At 41.0% G+C, this 25,080-nt stretch overlaps 1 protein-coding gene across 8 annotated transcripts in view; it reads left to right on the top strand.

Moving 5' to 3' along the window:
• mbd5 (methyl-CpG binding domain protein 5) overlaps positions 1 to 25,080 on the top strand; it is a 233,351-nt gene that overhangs the window by 182,678 nt on the left and 25,593 nt on the right. For 7 of the 8 annotated variants that reach the window (XM_073026059.1, XM_073026122.1, XM_073026079.1 and 4 more), the window contains one exon: positions 7,068 to 8,288. In XM_073026059.1, the coding sequence (XP_072882160.1) occupies positions 7,068 to 8,288 (1,221 nt within the window). The remainder of the gene's footprint in view (positions 1 to 7,067; positions 8,289 to 25,080) is intronic. The other variant, XM_073026115.1, reaches the window with a different exon arrangement.

Genomic DNA, 25,080 nt, shown 5'->3' on the forward strand with positions numbered 1-25,080 from the left:
TATTCGGGAAAGATTTGCTTCCGAAGCCGTCCGAGCTCGAACGGGCACACAGAGTTTACATTCCCCCCGGAATTCTGGGCTCCCGTCCGCGACCAGTAGTCTTGTGTTTCCATCAATACCAGGTAAAACACAGTCTGATTGTGGAGGCGCGTCGCAGAGGTACTTTTTCTTACCAGGATACAACCATTCGCTTTGTGGAAGATTTTGCACCCCAGACCTTAATGATGCGCGCTGAGTTTAAAGGCGTAATGAAAGTGCTTTTTGATCATGGTTTCAAACCTTCCCTTCGTAATCCTGCTGATCTACGAATCAAGCTTAATACCGGGGAATTCAAGTAGTTCAAATCAGCAAAGGAAGCTGAAGCATTTGTGGCAAGTCTTCCGGCTATCCAGTCATCTTCGGAATCTGATCGGACCTCCTAAAATGGTGGATAAGTACTCCTCGTAGTAAAATTACTTTCTCTGGACTCGGAATTCACTTGAATCACTCAGACATTATTCATTGAAACTTTAAGGGCTGTTGACAATCTCTCCCGGGATTTCGTGTGTGTGTAACCTATTTTTATTCTTGTATAACTTTACCTACAGAGTTCTACAACTAACTCTAACTTGTTTTGGAGGTTCGACCCTCCCTGTTTGTCGGTTCACAGTTCAACAGCTGATTTATTTTTCCATTGCTTTAAATACTTATTTATTTTATCTTTTTCTTTTCTTCACCCTTTTTCTAATCTCTGAATTTTTCTCTCCCTTCTCTGTAAATGGTTGATAAATACTCGTCTTGAATTTATAATTTTCCCCTTCCTCTTCTTTTTTTTTTCCTTCTTACCTTTTTTTCCCCTTTCTCTTACTTTATTCTTCTATAATTTTTCGCGGGTAGGTTAGTTTTGGTTTTCTTCCGATTTTCTCTGTATTAAGTGGTATATTTCTGCAGAAGGTGTTCTAATCTGTAGTTATGTTTTCTAGTGCATAAACTAGTTATTATTTGCTATAGTATTTATACGGAACTGTTGTTAATGACACAGATCTGGAAGTTGTATTTGGGTTAATTTTTTTGGTAGAGCTAGCTACTTGTTTTGGTAGCCATCTAGTTTTGGGTTGTGCGGGTGGGGTGGATTTTCCAGTTCCAACATCTCTTTATTGCTTAGGACATGTTTATATTTTGACCTTACGAATCTATGTTTACATCTCTGCTTCCAGACTGCTATTGTACTGCTTGATTTTTTATATGCCTGCTGCCTTTTATGCATTAGTATTTGATAATGGCTAGTGCACTTAAATTCGTGAGCTGGAATGTAAAGGGACTGAACCACCCTGTTAAAAGGAGGAAGGTATTCTCACATATTAAACAACTCAAAGCTGACATTGCTTTCCTCCAAGAAATTCATATTCGTTGCTCTGATAACTCCCGGCTTCTGTCAAAGTGGGCGGGTCAGCATTTTCATTCATCCTTTGCCGCTAAAGCTAGGGGAGTTTCCATTCTTATTAACTCAAATATTCCTTTTGAACTCCATAATAAAATATCTGATACAAATGGCCGTTTTATTATTGTTTCTGGTAAACTATATAACATTAGAGTTGCACTAGCAAACCTGTATGCCCCCAACTTTGATGATGTTAACTTTTTTGAACGGTTTTTTTCCTCACTACCAGACTTAAACTCATACTCTCTTATATTGGGTGGTGACTTCAACTGTTGGTTGGATCCTAAACTGGACCGATCGTCCTCTGTTACCAGATCACCTACTAAATCTGCCTTAGCTATTCAATCGTTTCTCTCTAATTTTGGTATCTCTGATATATGGCGTTTCCTCCATCCTACGGAGAGAGATTATTCTTTTTTCTCACATGTTCACCATACCTTCACCAGAATTGACTATTTCTTACTTGATAACCAACTTATCCCATTTGCCCACTCTTGTGACTATCAGAGTATACTGATCTCTGACCATGCCCCAATTACCCTCTCTCTGAACTTTCCTGGTCTCCCTCAGAGGAACAAACACTGGCGGTTCGATTCAACTTTTCTATCGGATGATGATTTCGTAAAATTTATTAAGGACTAGATAACCTTTTATTTTAACACTAATACATCACCTGAAGTGCCATCCCAGATTGTCTGGGATGCCATGAAAGCATATCTGAGGGGTCAAATAATCTCTTACACAGCAAATCTCAATAGAAGATCCCGTGCAGATCGAGCAGACCTCATTAACCAGATTAAAGATTTGGATCAAATATATGCCCAAACTAAGAACCCTGAATTATATAAGAAGCGCGTTGAACTCCAAACTAAATTTAACCTTCTGTCCACTCAACCCGTCGAACGCCAACTTCTTGAAAGCAAGAGCCGCATTTACATTCATGGGGATAAGTCTGGTAAATTCCTAGCCAATCAGCTGAGGCGTTCCAAAGCCAAACAACATATTACAAAGATCCGGAAGGAGAACGGAGACTTTACATCGGATCATTTAGAAATTAATGACGCATTTAAAAATTTTTATTCTCGGCTTTATTCCTCTGAATCCCTGAATGACAATATCTCTGTGGATCAATTTTTACAGAATCTGAACATCCCCTCACTTTCATCTGATTTCAAAGCCAAACTCAATGCGCCTATATCACCAGAAGAAATATCTTTTGCAATTTCTGCACTGTCCTCAGGGAAATCTCCTGGACCTGATGGGTTCCCTGTGGAATTTTATAAATCATTCTCCTCACTTCTTTCCCCTCAGTTACTTTCAGTATTATCTGACTCGTTTAACTACGGCAAATTGCCACCCTCTTTCAATGAGGCATCTATTATTCTTCTTTTAAAAAAGGGCAAAGACCCAACAGAGTGTTCCTCGTACAGGCCGATCTCTCTGCTCAATGTTGATGTAAAGATCTTAGCTAAAGTGTTGGCTCATAGATTAGAAACCGTTATTCCGTCCATTATCTCTGATGACCAAACAGGCTTTATTAAAAACCGTCTCCCTTTTTTTAACATTCGGCGTCTATTTAATATTTTATACTCAGTTCCAACTGGGACTCCTGAATGTGTTATCTCCCTTGATGCGGAGAAAGCATTTGACCGTATAGAGTGGAACTACCTTTTTGCAGTCTTAGAAAAATTTGACCTCGGCCAAAGTTTCATCTCTTGGATCCAATTGCTGTACCTGTGTCCTACTGCTTCTGTTCTAACTAATTTTCAGAAATCCCAAGTATTTAATCTCAAACGTGGCACCCGTCAGGGATGCCCCTTAAGTCCCTTTCTCTTTGATTTGGCTATAGAACCTCTGGCGATAGCATTTCGAAATTGTCCTGAATTGACCGGGATTTGGAGAGGGGGTGTTGAGCATAACGTTTCTCTCTATGCTGATGACTTATTACTCTTTCTCTCAAATCCGTCTACATCCTTACCTCTAATGTTTTCACTTCTTGGCCAGTTTAGCCAGATCTCTGGCTATAAACTCAACTTACATAAGAGTGAACTTTTCCCAATTAATAAAGAAGCACAAGAAGTAATATTTTGTGATCTCCGTTTTAAAGTAGTCCATAATCAATTTACTTATCTTGGAATTACAGTCACAAGGAAGTTTAAAGATCTCTTTCGTGAAAACTTTGTCAATCTTTCATATGCTATAAAAGAGAGTCTGGTACAATGGTCACCTCTATCTATGTCCTTGGTAGGTCGTATTAATGTTGTTAAAATGTATGTTCTCCCCAAATTTTTATACTTGTTTCAATCTATCCCAATTTTTATTCCTAAATCTTTTTTTGATTCCTTAGACTCTATTATTTTGTCATATCTGTGGCAGAATAAGCGCTCTAGAATTAATAAAATCCACCTCCAAAAATCTAAAAAAAGAGGGTGGCATGGCTTTACCTAACTTTCGCTTATATTACTGGGCAGCTAATATACGTTGTGCTGCCTTCTGGTCTTTCTTCCACGGTCAACCCGAGTGCCCTAACTGGGTGGCAATGGAGTTGAGCTCCACTAAAGAATTATCTATATCTGCACTTCTTGGCTCTGCACTCCCTAGCAGTCTGCCCAGATCAATAGCTAATCCTCTGGTTAGACACACTTTGCGTATATGGGCTCAGTTCAGGAAATGCTATGGTTTCCAGGGGTTTTCCGTTTCTAGCCCTGTCGCACATAATCACCTTTTTTTACCTACTATGTACGATTCAGCATTCCATTAGACATTTTGAAGATCTCTTCATTGATAATCGCTTCGCTTCTTTTCAGCAGCTCTCCGTTAAGTTCAACCTGCCTAACGCTCACTTTTTCAGATATCTCCAAATCCGACACTTTACTGCTCCTTTAATTCCTAACTTTCCTGAAATGCCTGCGAAAATGCTATGGACCTATTTCTTTCCATTAATCCACTAGGTAAAGGTTTAATTTCAATTATCCGAGATAAATTAGCAGCCTTACGATGGGCCCCTGTGGATAAAATTAAAATGGCCTGGGAGCAGGATTTAAATATCTCCTTATCCGAGGAGAGCTGGGACTCAGTTCTCAAATCGGTTAACTCAACCTCCCTTTGTGCTCGCCATTGCCTCTTACAGTTTAAGATTGTTCATAGAGCCCATATGTCTAAATCTAAACTATCTCGATTCTACCCTGGCATTAGTCCGCTCTGTGATAAATGCAAGAGGGGCGTGGCCTCTCTCATCCATATGTACTGGTTCTGTCCTAGCTTGGAGAAATTCTGGAAAGATGTCTTCACTACATTATCGGGCATTCTGAATCAGCATCTAGAACCTAACCCCTTAATTGCTCTGTTCGGTTTTTGGGGCGAGACAGATTTATGTCTGGGTCCGACCAAATGCCGAATACTATCCTTTGCCTCTCTCCTGGCGAAACTCTTGATCCTCCTTAGATGAAGAGATGTTGCCCCGCCCACTCATGCGCAATGGCTTAACGACATTATGGCCTGCTTGGACCTCGAAAAAATTCATTATTCAGTTCTGAATTCGGATCTAAAGTTCCATAAGGTCTGAGGACCTTTTATCGAGTACTTTCATAACCTTCCTCTTGACTAGGGTTTTTTTTTTTTCGTTTTTTTTCTTCTTTTCGGTCCCTTGCTTTCAGCTCCTTTTTTTTTCTGATAGTAGGCATTATTATCCTCTGTTACTAAGTGTATTTACAGTCTGGGAGTTTGACTGTCCGGACTTATACTCTTTATACCGTGTGGTGGTTGGTCTGGAGTTGTTGTTGTTTTTTTCTTGTGTTGTGGGGCTTGGGGAGGACACTAAGCTCACTTGTCTTCAATTTAGGTGCTTTTTTGTTAAACTCTCTTCCTTTGTAGCATATTGTTATTGTATGCTTAATCTTGCACTGTATTAATGCTCCTCATTGGGATTTGGGGTTTTTAATTTTGTAAAATGTTTTGAAAAACTAATTTAAAAATTTTTTTTTAAAAAAGAATGATATAAAAAACAAAGTTGCAAGTTAACATATAGATATACATTAAAATGGTTTAGCTCAGTGCACTGTGAAATGATTTGATTTGTATTATCAGTATGCAAGGCAAGCTTTTTACTGTATCTCAGTACATGTGACAGTAAACCACTTGCACTCCACTTTAATCAGAAATGGGAAAGTGAAAACAAGTTAGTCTAAGTAGGTGAGATGGTGGTGGATGGCAGTGGGTGAAACAAAGCAATGTATGTATTAGGTTGAAATAACCTAGTTATTAATCAGCCATTTAAGCGTAATGTGTTGTTAATGTTGGAAGTCTGAGTGATGTGTAGTCTGACCTACAGGGATTGCCCAGTTGGCCAAAATACACAAATGAACGAAAAAAACGAATAGAGGAAAGGAAATCTAAAATGGCAAGCTTCATACAAACATAGCTATTAAATTCCCCAACTTCAGATCACTTAGCTGAATTTGGATTATTCAATATTGAGTATGACAGGATAAAATGTGCCCTGAGGGAAGAATGAGGTGCTGTTCCTCAAGTTTATGCTACACCTCATTATAACAACGCAGGAGGCCGCAGATGTCAGAGTGAGATTCCAGTTTCTTCAGAACTTTTTATTTCAAATCTTCCCACAATTGCAATTTTTACATTTTTGTTTACTACTGAATTGCTAAACTGAAGACAAATAATATCTCGTGAGTAGTTACCCATATTTAAGATATGACAATCCCCCTCACCCATTCCACCCTCAATAATAATTCAAAAAGTATATGTTAAGATTCTCTATGTACATGTACACCTTTCCTTTAAAACATTTAAGAATATTTTCATGTACATCTCTAAAATTTAAATTATTACACATGCCTTCAACAGTAGATTTTACATAGTTCTTATTCAATTTTGCACCGTCACTGAAACTCTACATTTTTAGTTGACAGTCACAAGCTGATTGGTAGTTGGCAGCGTATTATACCCAGGATCTCCCACCCTTTGTTCCCTTTGCTTCCCTCCATCTGCCCATCATTTCACTGGCCTGTCAATATCCTTTCATTTCCTCTTCTCCAACTCATCTAATTATATCCAAAATATTTATTCTCTATAAATTACCACCATCACTACCTATCAGCCCATGTCTCCATTCTTCTGTGTACTGGCTGTCCTCCCTCTACATCAGGGGTTCCCAACCTTGTTTACCATTAACTGAGGGGTCTGTGGTCCCCAGGTTAGGAACTGCTGCTGTGCACTCTCAGTTCTGATGTAGGGTCTTAACCTGAACATTTGATGGCCCTTTCCTTCCACAGATGTTGCTTTACCCTCTGAGTTCTTGCAGCAATTTAGTCTTGAAGTACTGATAAAGATGTGTCTTGTAATTCTGTGATGGAGTAGCAACTTGAAAACCATCTCCTTTTTAAAAAAAAATGGGCAAAGCAATAATCATTTCTTGGATCAACTAGGACTGAAGAAAAACTACAGTAATTATTAAAATAAAACTTTTCCAAATAGATGTCTTAAACATTTTGAAAGAATTACTCAGTACAATTTTATGGCTTGTTCTCACTAAAGTTTAGGTTTAATTAGTAAAGTTGAAAATATGCCTAATGCATGTGTAATCAAATATTTGAAAACTAATGCTGCAGTTGATTTAAATTTCTTCCAGGTGAGCCCAGCCCACGATGTCTCACTTCCAAATGCACCTGTAAACTCTGAACCAGGGACTATATTACTCCCCGAGGCCTCCCATACTGCACCTCCTGCTTTTCATGAGCTTCCTGGTGAGCAACATCGAATAGAACAGATTCAAGCAAAGCAGGACAGGGAACAGGCGCCGACTGTGGGTCCTCACGACCCCTCCGTTGATGCTATATACAAAGCCGTGGTGGATGCTGCAAGCAAAGGAATGCAAGTTGTGATCACCACAGCAGTGAGTAGTACTTCGCAAATGAGCCCCATCCCAGCCCTGAGTGCCATGAGTGCCTTTACTGCCTCCATTGCAAACCCTGTGAATCTTTCCAATGCAGTCAATGCAGTGATTCATGGGAAAAGACTTTCCAGCATGGAGAATGACAGTCGACTCAACAATCAAAATATCCTGGCAAATAGGCATGCCAGAGGAGTGAGGTTGCGCAAAAATTCTGGGCAAAAATTCACCGCTGAGGGGGAAGGATTTGAATACTTCAAATCACCAGGTCGCAACACTCCAAAAAAGCAATGGGAAACTGAACAACAGCCAGTTGATGCAACGTTGTGGAAATGTGAGAAGTTTCTAGAACACTCTGGCCAAGTAAATCACAGCCCTTCAGCAGAAAGGATGCCTTCCTTTCAGGGAGATCAGACTGATGCAGGATTACAGCAGAAAAACTGCCAGTTGGACAAAAGATTTCATGAGGACAGCTTTAGGTTTAATAGTCAAAAGAGACACATTGTTAACATTAAGGAAAAACTAGACAGCACTGTGGAACGATGCACACATATCAACGGAAACCGGTCTCAACAGAACAGGAACTTTGAGCTGCTGGCGGCCCCCAAACAGGAACTTGCCATAGAGGAGCAATCTCCAAGTTCGTCAGCTAGTTTGGAGGGAATGCCAGGTGCTTTGGCACATGAATATATTTACAATGGAGATTATAATTCAGAAAACATTAATGGATGTGCTCCAAGTCCGTCAGACACTAAAAGCATAAGCAGTGATGATGATTTGAGAATTCCAGATTCACCATCTAATGAATTAATACACTACAGACCAAGGACGTTTAATGTTGGTGACTTGGTCTGGAGTCAAATAAAGGGATTTCCTTCCTGGCCTGGTAAGCTGGTGAGAGAAGATGAAGTACACAGTTCTTGTCAACAAAACACTGAAGAGGGGAAGGTAAATAATACAGTAAGCATCAATTTTTATATTTATTTTCACTTATTTAAATGAGAAAATGCTAACCTGCAGTTGACTCTTTATTTGTTTTGTGTTGTCTAAAATTAAAAGTAAAAAGAACTAATACCTATTTTAGTTACATTAAAATCGTATAGAGTAATTAATCATATTTTGACTCGGTATATAGGACTTCATAATTTGCTGAAGGGTTTTCATGATTCAACTGAAATGTCAAAAACACTCTTCTCTGCAGTGATTAATGCAGGCTTTACTAAATGTGGTACCCACAGTACTTAGTGCTCGTTACACCATTAGTGTTTAGGGCAACGATGAAGGTCCTACATTTCTGGCATTGTTCATGGATTCTTTCATCATGCCAGTAGCTTTCTTTTGGCTTTCACTACTGTCCTCCATGCTAGTCCCAGGTGGAAACTCAGAAATATTATTGCACACAGATGCAGAAGGATTCTTCATTGCTGACTCTGTAAGGGCTGTTAGCCCCGAGCTGAACCCCTGAGCCTAGAGGACTTTTCGTCTGGCCTCTCCCCTTTGATCTGTTTGGCATGGTTGATCTTACTAAGAGCCAAAGCATAAAGCCTTGACTCCAGCCAACATAGCTCTCTGGGTCATAGGGGCACACAAACCTCCAAACCACAACAAGATTGTGGTCCTTTTGGAGGACTAAATGTGATACCGTGATAACACCAGTTTATTCTTTAAGAAATATTGGATATAATTTATAAATCTGGGTTTGTTTTAATTGTTTTCTTAAATAATTCATTGTGCAGTGTGCTCGTAACCCAGATATGGAAACATACAAGAATGTTTCAGTATAATAAACCTGCCAAAGCACAACAAAAAATGGAATGTTAGATGCTTTTGAGAAGTGTATATATTGCAGCAGGACAGAGCTGTGGGCAGGTAACAATGCTATCTTACTGCTCCAAGAAGCTGCAATCAATTCCAACCCTGGCGTTCTCCATGTGGAGGCTGTGTGTTCACTCTGTGACTGTACAGGTTTCCACTGGATGCTTTTATTTTTTCTGACATCTCAGAGATATGTTTGAGGATTAATTAGCTACTGTGTGGGGAGGCAAGATAGTGTAGCTATTTGAGCAACACTTTACAGAGCCAGTGATTGGGATTCCATTTCTGCCACTGTCTGTAAAGAATTTGTATATTCTTCCCATGACCACATGTGCTTCCTCTGAATGCGCCAGTTTCTCCCCACGTTCCAAAGACATACAGGTTAGGGTTAGTAAGTTGCGGGCATGCTTGTTGGTGCCAGAAGCATAGCTGACCCCAGCACATCCGGACTGTGTTACCCATTGACACAAAAAACACATTTCACTGTATATTTTGATTTTCTGATGTACATGTGACAAATGAAGTTAATCTTTATCTTTCAGTTGCCTCTGGTGTGAATTGGATGGCGGAAGAATCAGTGTAGAATTAGTGATCATTGAGAAAGAATAGTTTACAAGGAGAGTGGGTGGATGGATAATATGAATGGGAATGCTTTAAGAGCGAGCATAGACATGAGCTGAATGTCTTCAGTTGTGAGAAAATACAAAATATGTAAGTGTTTAGAAGACTATCCATGTTCTATCAACAGGGTACTGCCTGACTCAAAGAAATTAAATTGTTTTTTTATTTGAGAAATGGAACTAGATTGTGTTTGAACTAAGGAAAGAAAAGGATATGAGTTCTAATTGCTGGAAAAAATGGGAAAATGAGCTTTACCATTTTAAAGGGTGATTAATGGAAGAGGCAGTGGATCTCAGCAAGTATTACTGTAGCAATTTAATTGGTAGTTCAGTAATCTACAGTTGGCATCTTCACTGTCTTTGATTTGTAGTTGGATATATAGGAATCCAATAGTTGTAGTCTGTTTGCATTCTCAGAAGACATTTGATTATGTGGCTTATAAAAGGCTCGTTAAATAAATTAAAAGTCCAAATATACCACATCAAATGGTTCTCACTCATCCATGCTGCTCATTAAACTTCAAAAGCTCTCACAGTAATGTAAAATATAAGTTCTCTTTCATAAATCCATGTTGACACTGCCCAAACATATTATTTTCATGGTACCATTACCACTTCCTTATAGATTGCAGCATTTTTCCCTGGTACAGATGTCGTATTAACAGGTCTTAATTATCTCTTCTTATTTTCTCTCCTTCTCCATCAGTGAACTTATATTTACGTAAAACAGTACAGCACAGGAACAGGCTCTTCAGCCAACAATATTCTGTCGAACCAGCTAAAAGACAAATCAGAAACACCCAAACACCAATCCCTCCTACCTACACAACGTCCATGTCCCTCCATCTTCCTTGCATCCATGAGCTTATCTAAACATCTCTTAAAAGCCTCTAATGTATTTGCCTCTACCACCATACCACGTAGCGCATTCCAGGCAAAAAACTTAACCTTCACATCTCACCTTCAATGCATGCCCTCTGGCATAAGACACAGATACTTACTGTCTACTCTGTCACTATCTCATAATCTTATAAGTCTCTGACAGATCTCCCCTCAGCCTCCGCCGCTCCTGAGAAAACAGCCCAAGTTTGTCCAGCCTCTCATGATAGCACATGCCCTCTAAACCAGGCAGCATCCCGGTAAACCTCTTCTGCATCCTCTCCAAAGCCTCAACATCCCTCCTATAGTGGGATGTCCAGAAATGTATGCAATACTCCAGATGTGGCATAACCAGAGTTTTATAAAGTTGCAACCTTTTTTGAACTCAATGCCTGCCTCAAAGTAAGTATTCCATAAGCTTCCTTAACCACCTTATCGACTTGCCCTCTCACCATATCCCTTGAGCCCCAACCAATCAGGAATCTGTCAGCTTCCGCTTTGAATGTACCCGTGGACTTGGCCTCCACCGCAGTTTATGGCAGAGCATTCCACAGATTCACCACTCTTTGGCTAAAAAAAAACCTCCTTACTCCTGTTGTAAAAAGTCACCTTTCAATTTTGAGGCTTCTGAGAGTCTTGCATAAGGACTCCTAAGTCCCTTTGCACTTCTGATATTTGAATTTTCTCCCCATTTAGATAATAGTCTGCACTATTGTTCCTTTTACCAAAGTGCCTTATCATACATTTCCCAACACTGTATTCCATCTGCCCCTTTTTTGTCTATTCTTTCAATTTGTCTACGTCCTGCAGCAATCTCATTGCTTCCTCAGCACTACCTACCCCTCCACCTATCTTTTTATCATCTGCAAACTTTGCCACAAAGCTATCAATTCCACTATTTAAATCACTGACAAATAATGTGAAAAGTAGCAGTCCCAATACTGACCCTGAGGAACACTAGTTACTGGCAGTCAACCGGAAATGGACCCCTTTATTCCCATTTGCTGCCATTCCTCTATCCATCCCAGTATATTTCCTGTAACACCACAGGATTTTATCTTGTTAAGCAGCCTCATGTGAGGCACTTTATCAAATGCCTTCTGAAAAACTAAGTAAATGACATCCACTGCCTCTCCTTTGTCCACCATGCTTGTTACTTCCTCAAAGAATTCTAACAGATTTGTCAGACAACATTTCCCTTGACAGAAACCATACTGACTTTGACTTTATCATTAGTCTCAACGTACCCTGAAATCTTATCCTCGATAATGGACTCCCAACACTTTCTCAATCACTGAGGTTAGGCTAACTGGTCTATAATTTCTTCTCTTAAAGAGTGGAGTGACATCTGCAATTTTCCAGTCCTCCAAGACCATGCCAGAATCAAGTGATTCTTGAAAGATCATGACCAATACATCTTTTATCTCTTCAGCAAACTCTCTCGGGACTCTGGGATGTAGTCCATCTGCTCCAGGTGACTTGTTCACCTCAAGACCTTTCAGTTTCCCTTGCACTTTTTCCTTTGTAATAGCAATGGCACTCACTCCTGCTCCCAGACACTCAAGTGCCTCTGGCTAGTATCTTCCACAGAAGCAAAGTACTTATTAAGTTCATCTGCCATTTCTTTGTCCTCTCCCCACCCCCCATTACTATCTCACCAGCATAATTTTTCAGTGGTCCAATATCAACTCTCACCTCCCTTTTATTCTTTACATAACTGAAGAAACTTTTAGTATCCTGCTTTATATTATCAGCTAGCTTGCCCACATATTTCATCTTTTCCCTTATAGCTTTTTAGTTGCCTTGTGTTGGATTTTAAAAGCTTCCAAATCATCCAACTTCCCATTCACTTCCTGGCACTTTATTCCATTTGCCACTTCTTTGCTCATTCTCCCAATCTCCCTTCTGCACCCTCCCTGCTTCCTCAACACTACCTGCACCTCCACCTACCTTCGCATCATCTGGAAACTTGGCCACAAAGCCATCAATTCCGTCATCCAAATCACTGGCTACAATGTAAAAGGAAGCAGTCCCTACACCAAACCCTACAGAACACCACTAGTCGCAGGCAGTCAATCAGAATAGGCTCCCTTTATTCCCAGTCTTTGCCTCCTGCCAATCAACCAGTGCTCTATCCATGTTAGTATCTTTCCTGGAATACCCTGGGCTCTCAACTGGTTAAGCAGCCTCATGGTCAAGAGGACCAATAGTTGTTCACACCAACAATCAGAATGGGGAAGAAATGTAACTTTGAGGAATGATTGTTAGTGCCAGATGGAGTGGTTTGAGTACCTCAAGTGCTGATCTTGTAGGATTTTCACGCACAACGGTCTTTGGAGTTTACAGGGAATGGTGTGGGAAATAAAAAAAACATCCAGTGAACAAACATCCAGTGAGCAGGTCTGTGGGCAAAAATGCCTTGTTAATGAAAGAGGTCAGAGGGAAATAGCCAGACTTGCTTAAGCTGACAGGAAGGCGATAGTAACTCAAGTAACCTCATGTTGCAACAATGGTGTGCAGAAGAGCGTCTCAAAATGCACAACACATCATACCTTGACATGGATGAGTTACAGCAGCAGAGGACCGTGAATATAAATACAGTGTCCACTTTATTCAGTATAGGAGGTAGCTGAGTGAATGTTTCAATGTACATGTGACAAATAAGCTTGAATCTGTGCCAGAGTCCCCTTTGTTCCCACTCTAGCTTTTGAATCGTGTATTCAATTGTCTGATATGATTTACCCAACATGAATTTGCACATGGTTAGAAAGGTAATTTGAAAATGGAAAGCAAATAAAACTATATGCTAGAATCTGAAACAAACAAGAATGAGCAACTTTCTGCAGATACTGCTTGATGTTCTTGTAGCATTTCATTTCTTCCCCCCCCCCCCCCCAGTAGCCCAAAGGTCATTGCCTTTTGTGGATTTGTTAAATTTGGACCCAAACTGCAATTATTACCTCAGAACTCCTCCTTTGTCCTGTCATTTTTCAATGAAATTGCAAAATGCAGATGGAATAAACAGGAAAATGGACTGACATGGCGTTGTCTTTTAGATCCTAGCCCAAACTAAAATAATGAAAAATTTGGCTAATGAGCAAACCATGATTGGAGAAGGTAGACCAATTGAAACTCAGAAGTCAGTTGATCAGTCTTTTTAGAAGTACAGGTAGCTTACGAAGTTTGTTTGCATTGGTGAGTTTGTGACTGGAGAATGATGATCCTAGGCCCAGGAACTCTCAGTAAATTGTTGAAGATGAAAGCAGAAATAGAGCCCACTGACACTGCTGTCAAAGTAAGCAGCATTGTGACAAAGAGCATATGAGCGAAAAGAATATTCGGCTTTGGTGGCATTGTGAGGAACTGACATGTTTCTTTCTGGGACAGAAGGTATAAAACTTCATGGTGGTGGGTCAGAAGCAGAGGTACTTTATAGGAAATGTTGAAGCAGGGACTTTGCATCATAAGTCCCTTTGGTTGATAATCAAGCACTGATGTTGGTGAGGGATATAACTTTCAAAATGAAGAGAAGAATTAGCAAATTTGGGAGAAAACAATACCTGTAATTACTTGGTATTAAAAGCTAAGTTTGTGTTTTGGAAATTATTTAATCATTGAAGAGCTATTCAAGATTAAAAGACTTAAATTATGAAGTACAAGCTCTTATCTCTAAATAGAAATACAACAAATGCTTCAAATATGAAGAATGAAACACTTTTCCTTGCTTTAAAAAGAAAGATGATTTTTGTGAATTTATTCTTCAGGTGTGATCAAGTTTTATGTTTATATTATGTAATCTCAAATATTTTGATTAAATTTCTATAATTAATATTTTAGTAATGAAAAATGTGATACAAAATTTGTTTTTGAATGTTTACACTTCAGAAATTAATTTCAATTTGTGCATGATTGAAATTATGCATCACACATACAAATTATTCACAAGATAATGGCAAAAGTGTTAACAGTCAAGGTAGAGATTTTCAACATTGATTGTCATAATGTAAGTACTGCATGTCCCTTTTATTTGCAAATATGTAATTGATTGCAGTTGAATTTTTAATTGACCGCAAACAATATTAAGGTGTTAGAAAAGCAAATGACTGCAGGTGCTGGAAATCTATTCGAAATGGAAAATGCTGGAAGCACACAGCTGGACTAGAAGTACCAATGGAGAGAGTTAATATTTCAAGTTAGTTCATCAGAAGTGAAAGATTATCAGCCTGAAATAGTAACTTCTCTCCATGGATGTTGCCTAACCTGATAGATATTTCTGGATTTATTTCTGATTCCCAGTTTTTGCTGTCAGTTAAATAACATTGAATAATTTTGCATCATCTGTGTTGAATCGGTATTATATATTTTTGAATGAGTTTTGCTCAAACTGAAATTCCATATCTCCAAATATTAAATCATCGATATTTTAGAAAGTTTTTCAGTCAACAGCAGGTAAGTTTGCCGTCCAGAATAAAGAGCCCTGCTTGATTTGCACCCCCATCTACATTCAGATGTCCCACTACAGTGCAGTGGCTGCAGCTATGTATAATCTACAAAATGTAATGCATTTTACTCACTTAGGTTATTCCAGTAGTACCTCCCCAAACAGGATGGTCTTTGGGTAGCATTCCTATCACCTGCTGGTTTCATTCAGGGAAATAGCTCTTGTTTTAATTGTACTGTATTTGAATCCTGCACACTCTTCCTGAGAGGCATTGATTAGATTAGATTCAACTTTATTGTCATTGTGCCGAGTACAGATACAAAGCCAATGAAATGCAGTTAGCATCTAACCAGAAGTGAAAAAGAATAGTGTTATTTACAAAATAACTGTGAATAAAAAGTACTACAGCATACAGATATTAAAGTACTAACACAGTACAATATGGGTGTGAGCGCTGTGATGTGAGGTTCAGCAGGGTCACTGTCTTAGGGAAGAAGCTCTTCCTGTGCCTGCTGGTGTAGGAGCGGAGGCTCCTGTCGCACCTATCAGATGGGAGGAGAGTAAAAAGTCCATGGTTAGGGTGAGATGCATCCTTGATGATGCTTTTCGCCCTGCCCAGGCAGCGTTTATGGTAGATGTTCTCAATGGTGGGCAATTGGGTGCCGATAATCCGCTGGGCAGTTTTCACCACCCGTTGGAGTGCTTTGTGGTCCGATACGGGACAATTGCCATACCACACTGAGATGCAGTTGGTGACTATGCTCTCAATGGTACAGCGGTAAAAGACCATCAGTATCCTGGGACAGAGGTGAGCTTTCTTGATGCTCCTCAGGAAATAAAGGCGCTATTGCGCCTTTTTGATCAGGATGGGGGAGTTCAGGGACCAGGTGAGATCATCGGAAATGTGGGCACCAAGGAATTAAATGTAAATGACCATTCCAACTTATTCTACCAGATTGCTTTGCAATTCATATGAGCAAGTGCAGTGGTTGAAGAGAGCATCTCATGATCACATGCTCAATAGCAGACAAGGTTAGGTAATAAATGCTAGCATTTCAATAAAATGAATAAATAAAAAGTAATTGGAATATTTTTGTGTGGGTATCTGAAGCAATGTTGAGGCAATTAGAAGTAACTTATCAGGAAAGATGAGCATTTTTATTTAGCATCTATTCACCTCAAAGTCGCATTTTAAATATTTTTAAAAGTTTCTTATTTTTAAACTGAAGTTTTTTTTAATGTACTTACTAGAGAGCTTATGCCAAAAAAAAATAAGTTTAAGATTCTTTATGAAGGTTGGCAGAATGATATAATTACCAAACTATTCAGATTAATTCAATCAAACTTTTAGGTTTTATGTGGGGCTGACTCTAGTCTACTTCAAAATATCACAGAAGATCAAAGAAATGAAATTTACATTAAACACAATAAGAAAATTTGTTGCAAATTTAGTAAATGTGAGCAAGTGTGTAAAATCCCAGAAAAGTGTCTCAGGTCAGCCAGGAAAGAGATGACATTTTAATAATTCTGTTGTTTGTTTAAAAATTTGTAAAGTTAATTTCTCATTGGTTCTTTTGCAAAATAGTTTTCATCGAACATATCATTATATTGGTATTTGATTTGTTCATGGTATATAGATGTAATTGAATATTTGTCAGTTGACATAGTGATTCTGAGTAAAGATAACATACTCATATGAATTGCAAAGCAGTCTGGTAGAATAAGTTGAAATGGTCATTTACATTTAATTCTGACTTTCTTGCATAGAATGTACTGATAGTTTCTAAAAAAAAAGGCAAGAATCATTTTATCTGATCCCCAGGGCCAGATGGTCTGCATCCCAGAGTGCTTAAGGAAGTAGCCCAAGAAATAGTGGATGCATTAGTGATAATTTTTCAAAACTCCTTAGATTCTGGATTAGTTCCTGAGGATTGGAGGGTGGCTAATGTAACCCCACTTTTTAAAAAAGGAGGGAGAGAGAAACCAGGGAATTATAGACCGGTTAGTCTGACATCGATGGTGGGGAAAATGCTAGAGTCGGTTATCAAAGATGTGATAGCAGCACATTTGGAAAGAGGTGAAATCATCGGACAAAGTCAGCATGGATTTGTGAAAGGAAAATCATGTGTGACGAATCTTATAGAATTTTTTGAAGATGTAACTACGGTAGTAGAGTGGATAGGGGAGAGCCAGTGGATGTGGTATATTTAGATTTTCAAAAGGCTTTTGTCAAGGTCCCACACAGGAGATTAGTGTGCAAACTTAAAGCACACGGTATTGGGGGTATGGTATTGATGTGGATAGATAATTGGTTGGCAGACAGGAAGCAAAGAGTGGGAGTAAACAGGACCTTTTAAGAATGGCAGGCAGTGACTAGTGAGGTACCACAAGGCTCAGTGCTGGGGCCCCAGTTGTTTACAATATATATTAATGATTTAGACGAGGGAATTAAATGCAGCATCTCCAAATTTGCGGATGACACGAAGCTGGGCAGGGGTGTTAGCTGTGAGGAGGATGCAGGGTGACTTGGATAGGTTAGGTGAGTGGGCAAATTCATGGCAGATGCAATTTAATGTGGATAAATGTGAGGTTATCCACTTTGGTTGCAAGAACAGGAAAATAGATTATTATCTGAATGGTGGCCGATTAGGAAGAGGGGAGATGCAACGAGACCTGGGTGTCATTGTACACCAGTCATTGAAGGTGGGCATGCAGGTACAGCAGGCGGTGAAAAATGCAAATGGTATGTTGGCATTCATAGCAAAAAGATTTGAGTGCAGGAGCAGGGAGGTTGTACTGCAGTTGTACAAGGCCTTGGTGAGACCGCACCTAGAATATTGTGTGCAGTTTTGGTCCCCTAATCTGAGGAAAGACATTTTTGCCATAGAGGGAGTACAGAGAAGGTTCACCAGATTGATTCCTGGGATGGCAGGACTTTCATATGAAGAAAGACTGGATCGATTAGGCTTATACTCACTGGAATTTAGAAGATTGAGGGGGGATCTTATTGAAACGTATAAAATTCTAAAGGGATTGGACAGGCTAGATGCAGGAAGATTGTTTCCGATGTTGGGGAAGTCCAGAACGAGGGGTCACAGTTTAAGGATAAAGGGGAAGCCTTTTAGGACCGAGATGAGGAGAAAATTCTTTACACAGAGAGTGGTGAATCTGTGGAATTCTCTGCCACAGGAAACAGTTGAGGCCGGTTCATTGGCTATATTTAAGAGGGAGTTAGATATGGCCCTTGTGGCTAAAGGGATTAGGGGGTATGGAGAGAAAGCAGGTACAGGGTTCTGAGTTGAATGATCAGCCATGATCATACTGAATGGCGGTGCAGGCTCGAAGGGCCGAATGGCCGCCTCCTGCACCTATTTTCTATGTTTCTATGATCTAGCAGTGTGTTTTAAAGCTGTTTCCAATCTCTTTGTTGTATAAACACCTTAACCAATTTGCAGTAAGTTTTGTCAAGATTTGCCAGCTCTGATCTTTCTTTTTGTTCCACAAAAATCTATTTCCTCAATTCATATTTTACACCTTTGACTTATAGGTTATTTTCAATTGGACTTCAATCATTTAGAAATATTTCTCAATTTTCTGCAATGAATATAAAACATTATTAGTGTGTCCATTCTATTGAGAAAACACTTGATGAGCTTGTAATGAACTTAATTGGACTGGTACATGCAGTAAACCAAAATGTAATTGTTTCTGCTTTAACATTCTGGCTTTAAGAGCATGTTAGAGAATGGATTTTGTGGTAACTAACTTATTGGAAGACTTCCTATAGCCTTCCATAATTGACAAGGCGTATCAGAAGTGCCAGCATAGACTCCACTAAGCAAATTGAGTGTCGTACTATCAACGTAATTTTAAAAAATCAGTACCACCCAAGATTAAGCAAATTGCTTAATTCTCACCATACTCACTTCCTTAAACATTCATTCCCTCCATTACTAGCACACAGTGGCTACATTGCATGTGAATGGGAAATCTAAGACACGCAAGATCCACCCAAGCCACATGCTTCCTGACTTAGAATTGTATCATTATTTCATATGGAGTCCCTGGTTGTCAATCATTTTAATTTTCCTCCCCATTCCCATACTGCCATATTTAATCCTCTGTGCTCTCCACTGCCAGGGTGAGGCTAAACATTAACTAGGGGTACAGCATCTTGTACTTCGGCTGGGTAGCCTACAATCCAGCAGCATAACTTCAAATTCTTCATTTTCTGGTAAACTGCTCACACACCACCCCCATCCCTTTTCTCCAGTTCTTCCCACAGTCGCTCCTATTTCTTTCCCCTCCACTCAGTCCATCTGCCAACCCCTCCCATTGGTTCCTGTCCTGCACTGTTCCCAACTTTGATTTGGTTCTTTTTTCCAACATCTCTTCATTCAGATTCCATCATCTTCAACCCTTTGTTAATCCCTCCAATCCCCCCCCCCCCCCAAGCTTCTGTCACTAATCCCACTCTCCTCTCCTCCACCTGCCTATCACTCCTTCTTACCTGGATCCACCAATCACCTGAGAGCTCTTGCCCCACCCCACCCCTTCAACATTTTCTGTTGGCTATTTCCTCTCTATCTTTCAGTCTAGTGTGATAGGTTTCCATTTCCCTCCTCAGATGCTGCCTGATCCACTGAGCATCATGTTTGCCACACCAAATTCCAGCATCTGCAAATTCTTGTGGAATCATTACTCCTTTATTGTCACTGAGTCTATATCTTGGAACTCTAGCAGTTTCATGAGAGTGCACTTGAAGGACTGCCACATTTTATCACAGGCAATCAGAAATGGCCAATAAATGCAGGCCTTCCCAGAAATGATCTCATCCTGTAATTGAATCATAAAAGTAATCTCCTTTATTAAGTTATGTCTGTCAAAAAGACAGCTAATTGGAAATTTCTAAGTATATTTCTGGCAAAGACTAAAGTTGTTATCAGTGTTGCTTACGTGGAAATTCTGAGATCTAAAGCACAGCTGCAGACTGCTAGGCCCACCAGCTGTATTTTTCATGGCTTTGGAGAGCATTAAATGAAGTTGAAAAAGTCACATGGTTATGACAGTCTGCAAAGTCGGCAAGTTCATTCCACGTATTCAACTCCATTGGCATGTTCACTGGGTCCCAAATAGGCATCCCCTGTGATATAAGTGTTCATTAATTCTATGGTTTGAATATTATTTCCATATTTGTGACCAGCTTTTTGCCAATCCTTCAGGTGAAAACCTATGTAATCTTATGTTAAGAGTAAGTTCACACGTCAAGTATCAGTGTCCCATTGATCTTCAGTCCAGAACTTGGAGAAGGACAGGAGGGATCTGTTTGTTCTAGTCAGATTTAGTAACTGCATTTTCTAACTTGTAGGTGAAATTGCAACTACTAATGCTAAATTCACTCACTGACTCTTCAATCATTAGGTGTTTTCGGCAGTTCACCCATTGCAAAAACGGCCAGGACTTGCTATAGAATTCATGGCTTTTGGGACAACACAGTGGCACATCTTGTGTGTTTTCTGTAGAGTTTGTGCATTCTTCCCAAGACCATGTAGGTTTGCTCCACTTTGTTTCCACATCTCAAATATGTACATGGTGGTAGGTATTTGAGCTCTGTTTATAGGTGAGTGGCAGAATCTACAGGAGGTTTGGATGTATTTAAATATTAGTATTGAAGATTTTGTACTTCGTATTCTACATTTCACTTCTGTGCATTTACTTATGAGCAAAGATTTGGGAGGTTTGGTTCGTATCACCAAAGTTTCAAAGGCACCTAGCCTCAGGATTTACCCGAGTCCAAAATTGAGGGCTCTGCTTGCTTCAATAAAAACAGGCCATACACCTAACAGATGCCCACTCTGAATTTTCCACACATAAATTTGCTGAAAACTAGCATTATAATTACTAATCACTTCTCCTCAAGCTCCAGATTTCCCAACTTCTCAATTTTGTTCACTGCCATCAACCTATAAAAAGTGCTTTTATCAACTTTAACAAAGTTGACTCCACTGCTCCACTCTTGCCACATAGCATCTTGTTCCTAAGCAGTTGAATACATTTGGAAGAGCACTGTCAGCCATTAGCAAAAACAGAATTGTATTTTGCTACAGTCTGTAACCACCAAGCTTTGGAATGTATGCAGCTCCATAACGTGTTTGTGGACTGTCCTGGTTCTGGAAACAATATAGAGCAGTTTGATAGTTGCAACACAAGGTGCACATAAAAATGTTGACCGCTTTGCCAAGCACCTCAGCTCCATTTGCAAAAAGTGGAATTTCCCAATGGCCAACTATTTCTATTCCTTTCTCCATTCCCATTCCAATATGTGCAGGAGGTCCAGAGTGTCCCCTCCTGCCACAATGAGTCCACTCTCAGGTCTGAGGAGCATCTAGGTAGTCTCCAACCTGATGGCAGAACATTGATTTCTCCAACTTCAAGTAAATTTTTACCTCCCCCTTTGCTCTTCATTTCCCCACTCTGGCATCTTACTACTTCTCACTTCCCCCTTGTGCATCTTCTCTTTCTCCAGCCCTTTACTTTTTTCTCCACTTATCACCTCCCATCTTCTCAACATCCCCCTCCACTCACACGGCTTCACCCATTTCCTTGTAGCTTGTACTCTCCACCCTCATCTTCTTCTTCGGACCGCAACCCCCACCGTCAATCTCGGCGGCTCTACCAACCAAGAGCATATTCAAAACCTGGATTCCACCACCATCCATGCGGGTCCCAACAACCATGAGCACCTTCAAAGCGATTGCACAGCCTTCAACTGTGACTCCAGCCTTGAACTCCAGGCCGGGCCTTCACATGCTGCTATTGGAACTCCCATCTCCCCTTCCCCCACCACCACTCTGCAATCCTGTCTCCCTCAGATCCCATCGTCAGGTCCTGGGCCCTCAGAGGCTCCATCTTACTCTCACCCCAAACCTCCCCTCTCCACTGACACTACCAACCTCCCTCCCCCCTCTGATCCCAGCTCTCATCCGTGCCAGGTCTTCACAATCCCCTCCGACCTTCCACTCTCTGAGGCAGAGCACTCTGTCCTCAGTAAGGGCCTCACCTTTGTCCCCCTGTATCCACACTTCAATAGGTTCCACTGAACTCTTCTTCCACCAGCTCCGTCTCCGAGCTTACTTCTTTAGCAAGGACTCTCCTACCCCCACCGATGACCCCTTCTCCCATCTTCAACCCTCCTCTTCTTCATGGACACCCCGCTCTGGTCTTCTGCCTGCTCAGGATCTTTTTATTGCTAACTGACAACGGGACATCAACCATCTCGACTTCACCACACCTTGTTCCAATTCCAACCTCACTCCTTCCGAACGCTCTACTCTCCACTCCCTCCACACCAATCCTAACCTTACCATAAAACCTGCTGATAAGGGGGGCGCTGTAGTAGTCTGGCATACTGACCTCTACCTTGCCAAGGCACAGTGACAACTCACTGATACCTCCTCTTATTTACCCCTCGAACATGACTCCACTAAGGAGCACCCGGCCATTCTCTCCCACACCATCAACAACCTTATCAGCTCTGGGGATCTCCCATGCCACGAACCTCATAATTCCCACACCCTGCACTTCCCGTTTCTATCTCCTACCCAAGATCCACAAACCTGCCTGTCCAGGTAGACCCATTGTTTCAGATTACTCCTGCCCCACCGAACTCAGTTCTGCAAACCTTGACACAGTTTTATCCCCCCGTTGTTCAATCCCTTCCCACCTATGTTCGTGACATTTCTCATACTCCGGATTTTTTCAATGATTTCAAGTTCCCTAGCCCCCATCATCTTATTTTCACCATGGATGTCCAGTCCCTATATACCTCCATCCCCCACCAGGAAAGTCTCAAAGCTCTCCGCTTCTTTTTGAATTCCAGACCCAACCAGTTCCCCTCTACCACCACTCTCCTCCGTCTAGCAAAATTGGTCCTTACTCTTAATAATTTCTCCTTTGGCTCCTCCCACTTCTTTCAAACTGAAGGTGTAGCCATGGGCACTCGTATGGGTCCCAGCTATGCCTGTGTTTTTGTTGGCTATGTGGAACAGTCCATGTTCCAAGCCTATACTGGTATCCGTCCCCCACTTTTCCTTCACTACGTCGACTGCATTGGCGCTGCTTTCTGCACACATGCTAAGCTCGTTGACATCATTAACTTTGCCTCCAACTTTCACCCTGCCCTCAAATTTACCTGGTCCATTTCCGACATCGCCCTCCCCTTCCTTGATCTTTCTGTCTCTATCTCTGGAGACAGCTTATCTACTGATGTCTACTATAAGCCTACAAACTCTCACAGCCACCTGGACTGTTCCTCTTCTCACCCTGTTACTTATAAAAATGCCATTCCCTTCTCTCAATTCCTCCGTCTCCGCTGCATCTGCTCTCAGGATGAGGCTTTTCATTCCAGGACGAAGGAGATGTCTTCCTTTTTGTAAAGAAAGGGGCTTCCCTTCCTTCACCAGCAACTCTGCCCTCAAACGCATCTCTCCCATTTCTCGCACATCCGTCTCACCCCATCCTCCTGCCACCCCACTCGGGATAGGGTTCCTCTTGTCCTCACCAACCACCCCACCAGCCTCCGTGTCCAACATGTAATTCTCCGTAACTTCCACCACCTCCAACGGGATCCCACCACCAAGCACATCTTTCCCTCCCCCCACTTTCTGCTTTCCACAGGGATCGCTCCCTACACGACTCCCTTGTCCACTCGCCCCCCCCCCCCCAATCCCTTTCCACCGATCTCCCTCTTGGCACTTATCCTTGTAAGCGGAACAAGCGCTACACCTGCCCTTACACTTCCTCCCTCACCACCATTCAGGACCCCAGACAGTCCTTCCAGGTGAGGCGATACTTCACCTGTGAGTCGGCTGGTGTGGTATACTGCGTCCGGTGCTCCTGGTGTGGCCTTCTATATATTGGTGAGACCCGACGCAGACTGGGAGACCGTTTCGCTGAACACTTACGCTCTGTCTGCCAGAGGAAGCAGGATCTCCAGTGGCCACACATTTTAATTCCACGTCCCATTCCCATTCTGATATGTCAATCCATGGCCTCCTCTACTGTCGAGATGAAGCCACACTCAGGTTGGAGGAACAACACCTTATATTCCATCTAGGTAGCCTCCAACCTGATGGAATGAACATTGACTTCTCTAACTTCCATTAATACACCTCCTCCCCTTCTTACCCCAACCCTAATTTTTAATATTTTTTTCTCTCTTTCCCTCTCACAATAACTCCTTGCCTGTTCTCCATCTTCCTCTGGTGCTCCCCTTCTCCAGCCTTGTATCCTTTTTGCCAATCAACTTCCCAGCTCTAGGCTTCATCCCCCCCCCCCTTTCTATCTTCTGCTATCATTTCAGGTCTCCCCCTCCCCCTCCTACTTATAAATCTCTTACTATCTGTTTTTTCCATTGGTCCTGACAAATGGTCTCGACCCGAAACGTCGACTGTACTTCTTCCTATAGATGCTGCCTGGCCTGCGTTCCACCAGCATTTTGTGTGTGTTGTCCATCTTCTTATGTCTCCTTTCCCCTTCTTTTCCAGTCCTGATGAAGGATCTTGACCCAAAACATCAATTGTTTATTCACTTCTATGGATGTTGCCTGACCTGCTGAGTTCCTCCAGCCTTTTGTATCTGTTACTCTGGGTTTCAAGCATCTGCAGAATTTCTTGTGTTTAATCTTAAGAAGCTCCAACTTGGGATGTAAACGTAAACAAAGCATGCATTTGGACAGAAACTGGTTACAGGGACACTGTTTTTAGAAATTCTCTGCCATCCTGACGTACAACTATAAACCATGGTTTTTAAAGAAAATTAGCTTTATTTATTGCATCAAAACATGCAGTGAAATGCATCATTTTGTATCAATGACCAACAGAGTCTGAGGATTGCGCCAGGGTAACCCACAAAAGTGTTCACCACAGTTTTGGCGCTAACATTGCCTGCCCACAGCTCACTAACATTAACTGAATGTCTTTGGAATTTGGGAGGAAAC

This window comes from Hemitrygon akajei, chromosome 2 (assembly GCF_048418815.1).
Source record: "Hemitrygon akajei chromosome 2, sHemAka1.3, whole genome shotgun sequence".
In the NCBI taxonomy this organism is placed as follows: Eukaryota; Metazoa; Chordata; class Chondrichthyes; order Myliobatiformes; family Dasyatidae; genus Hemitrygon; species Hemitrygon akajei.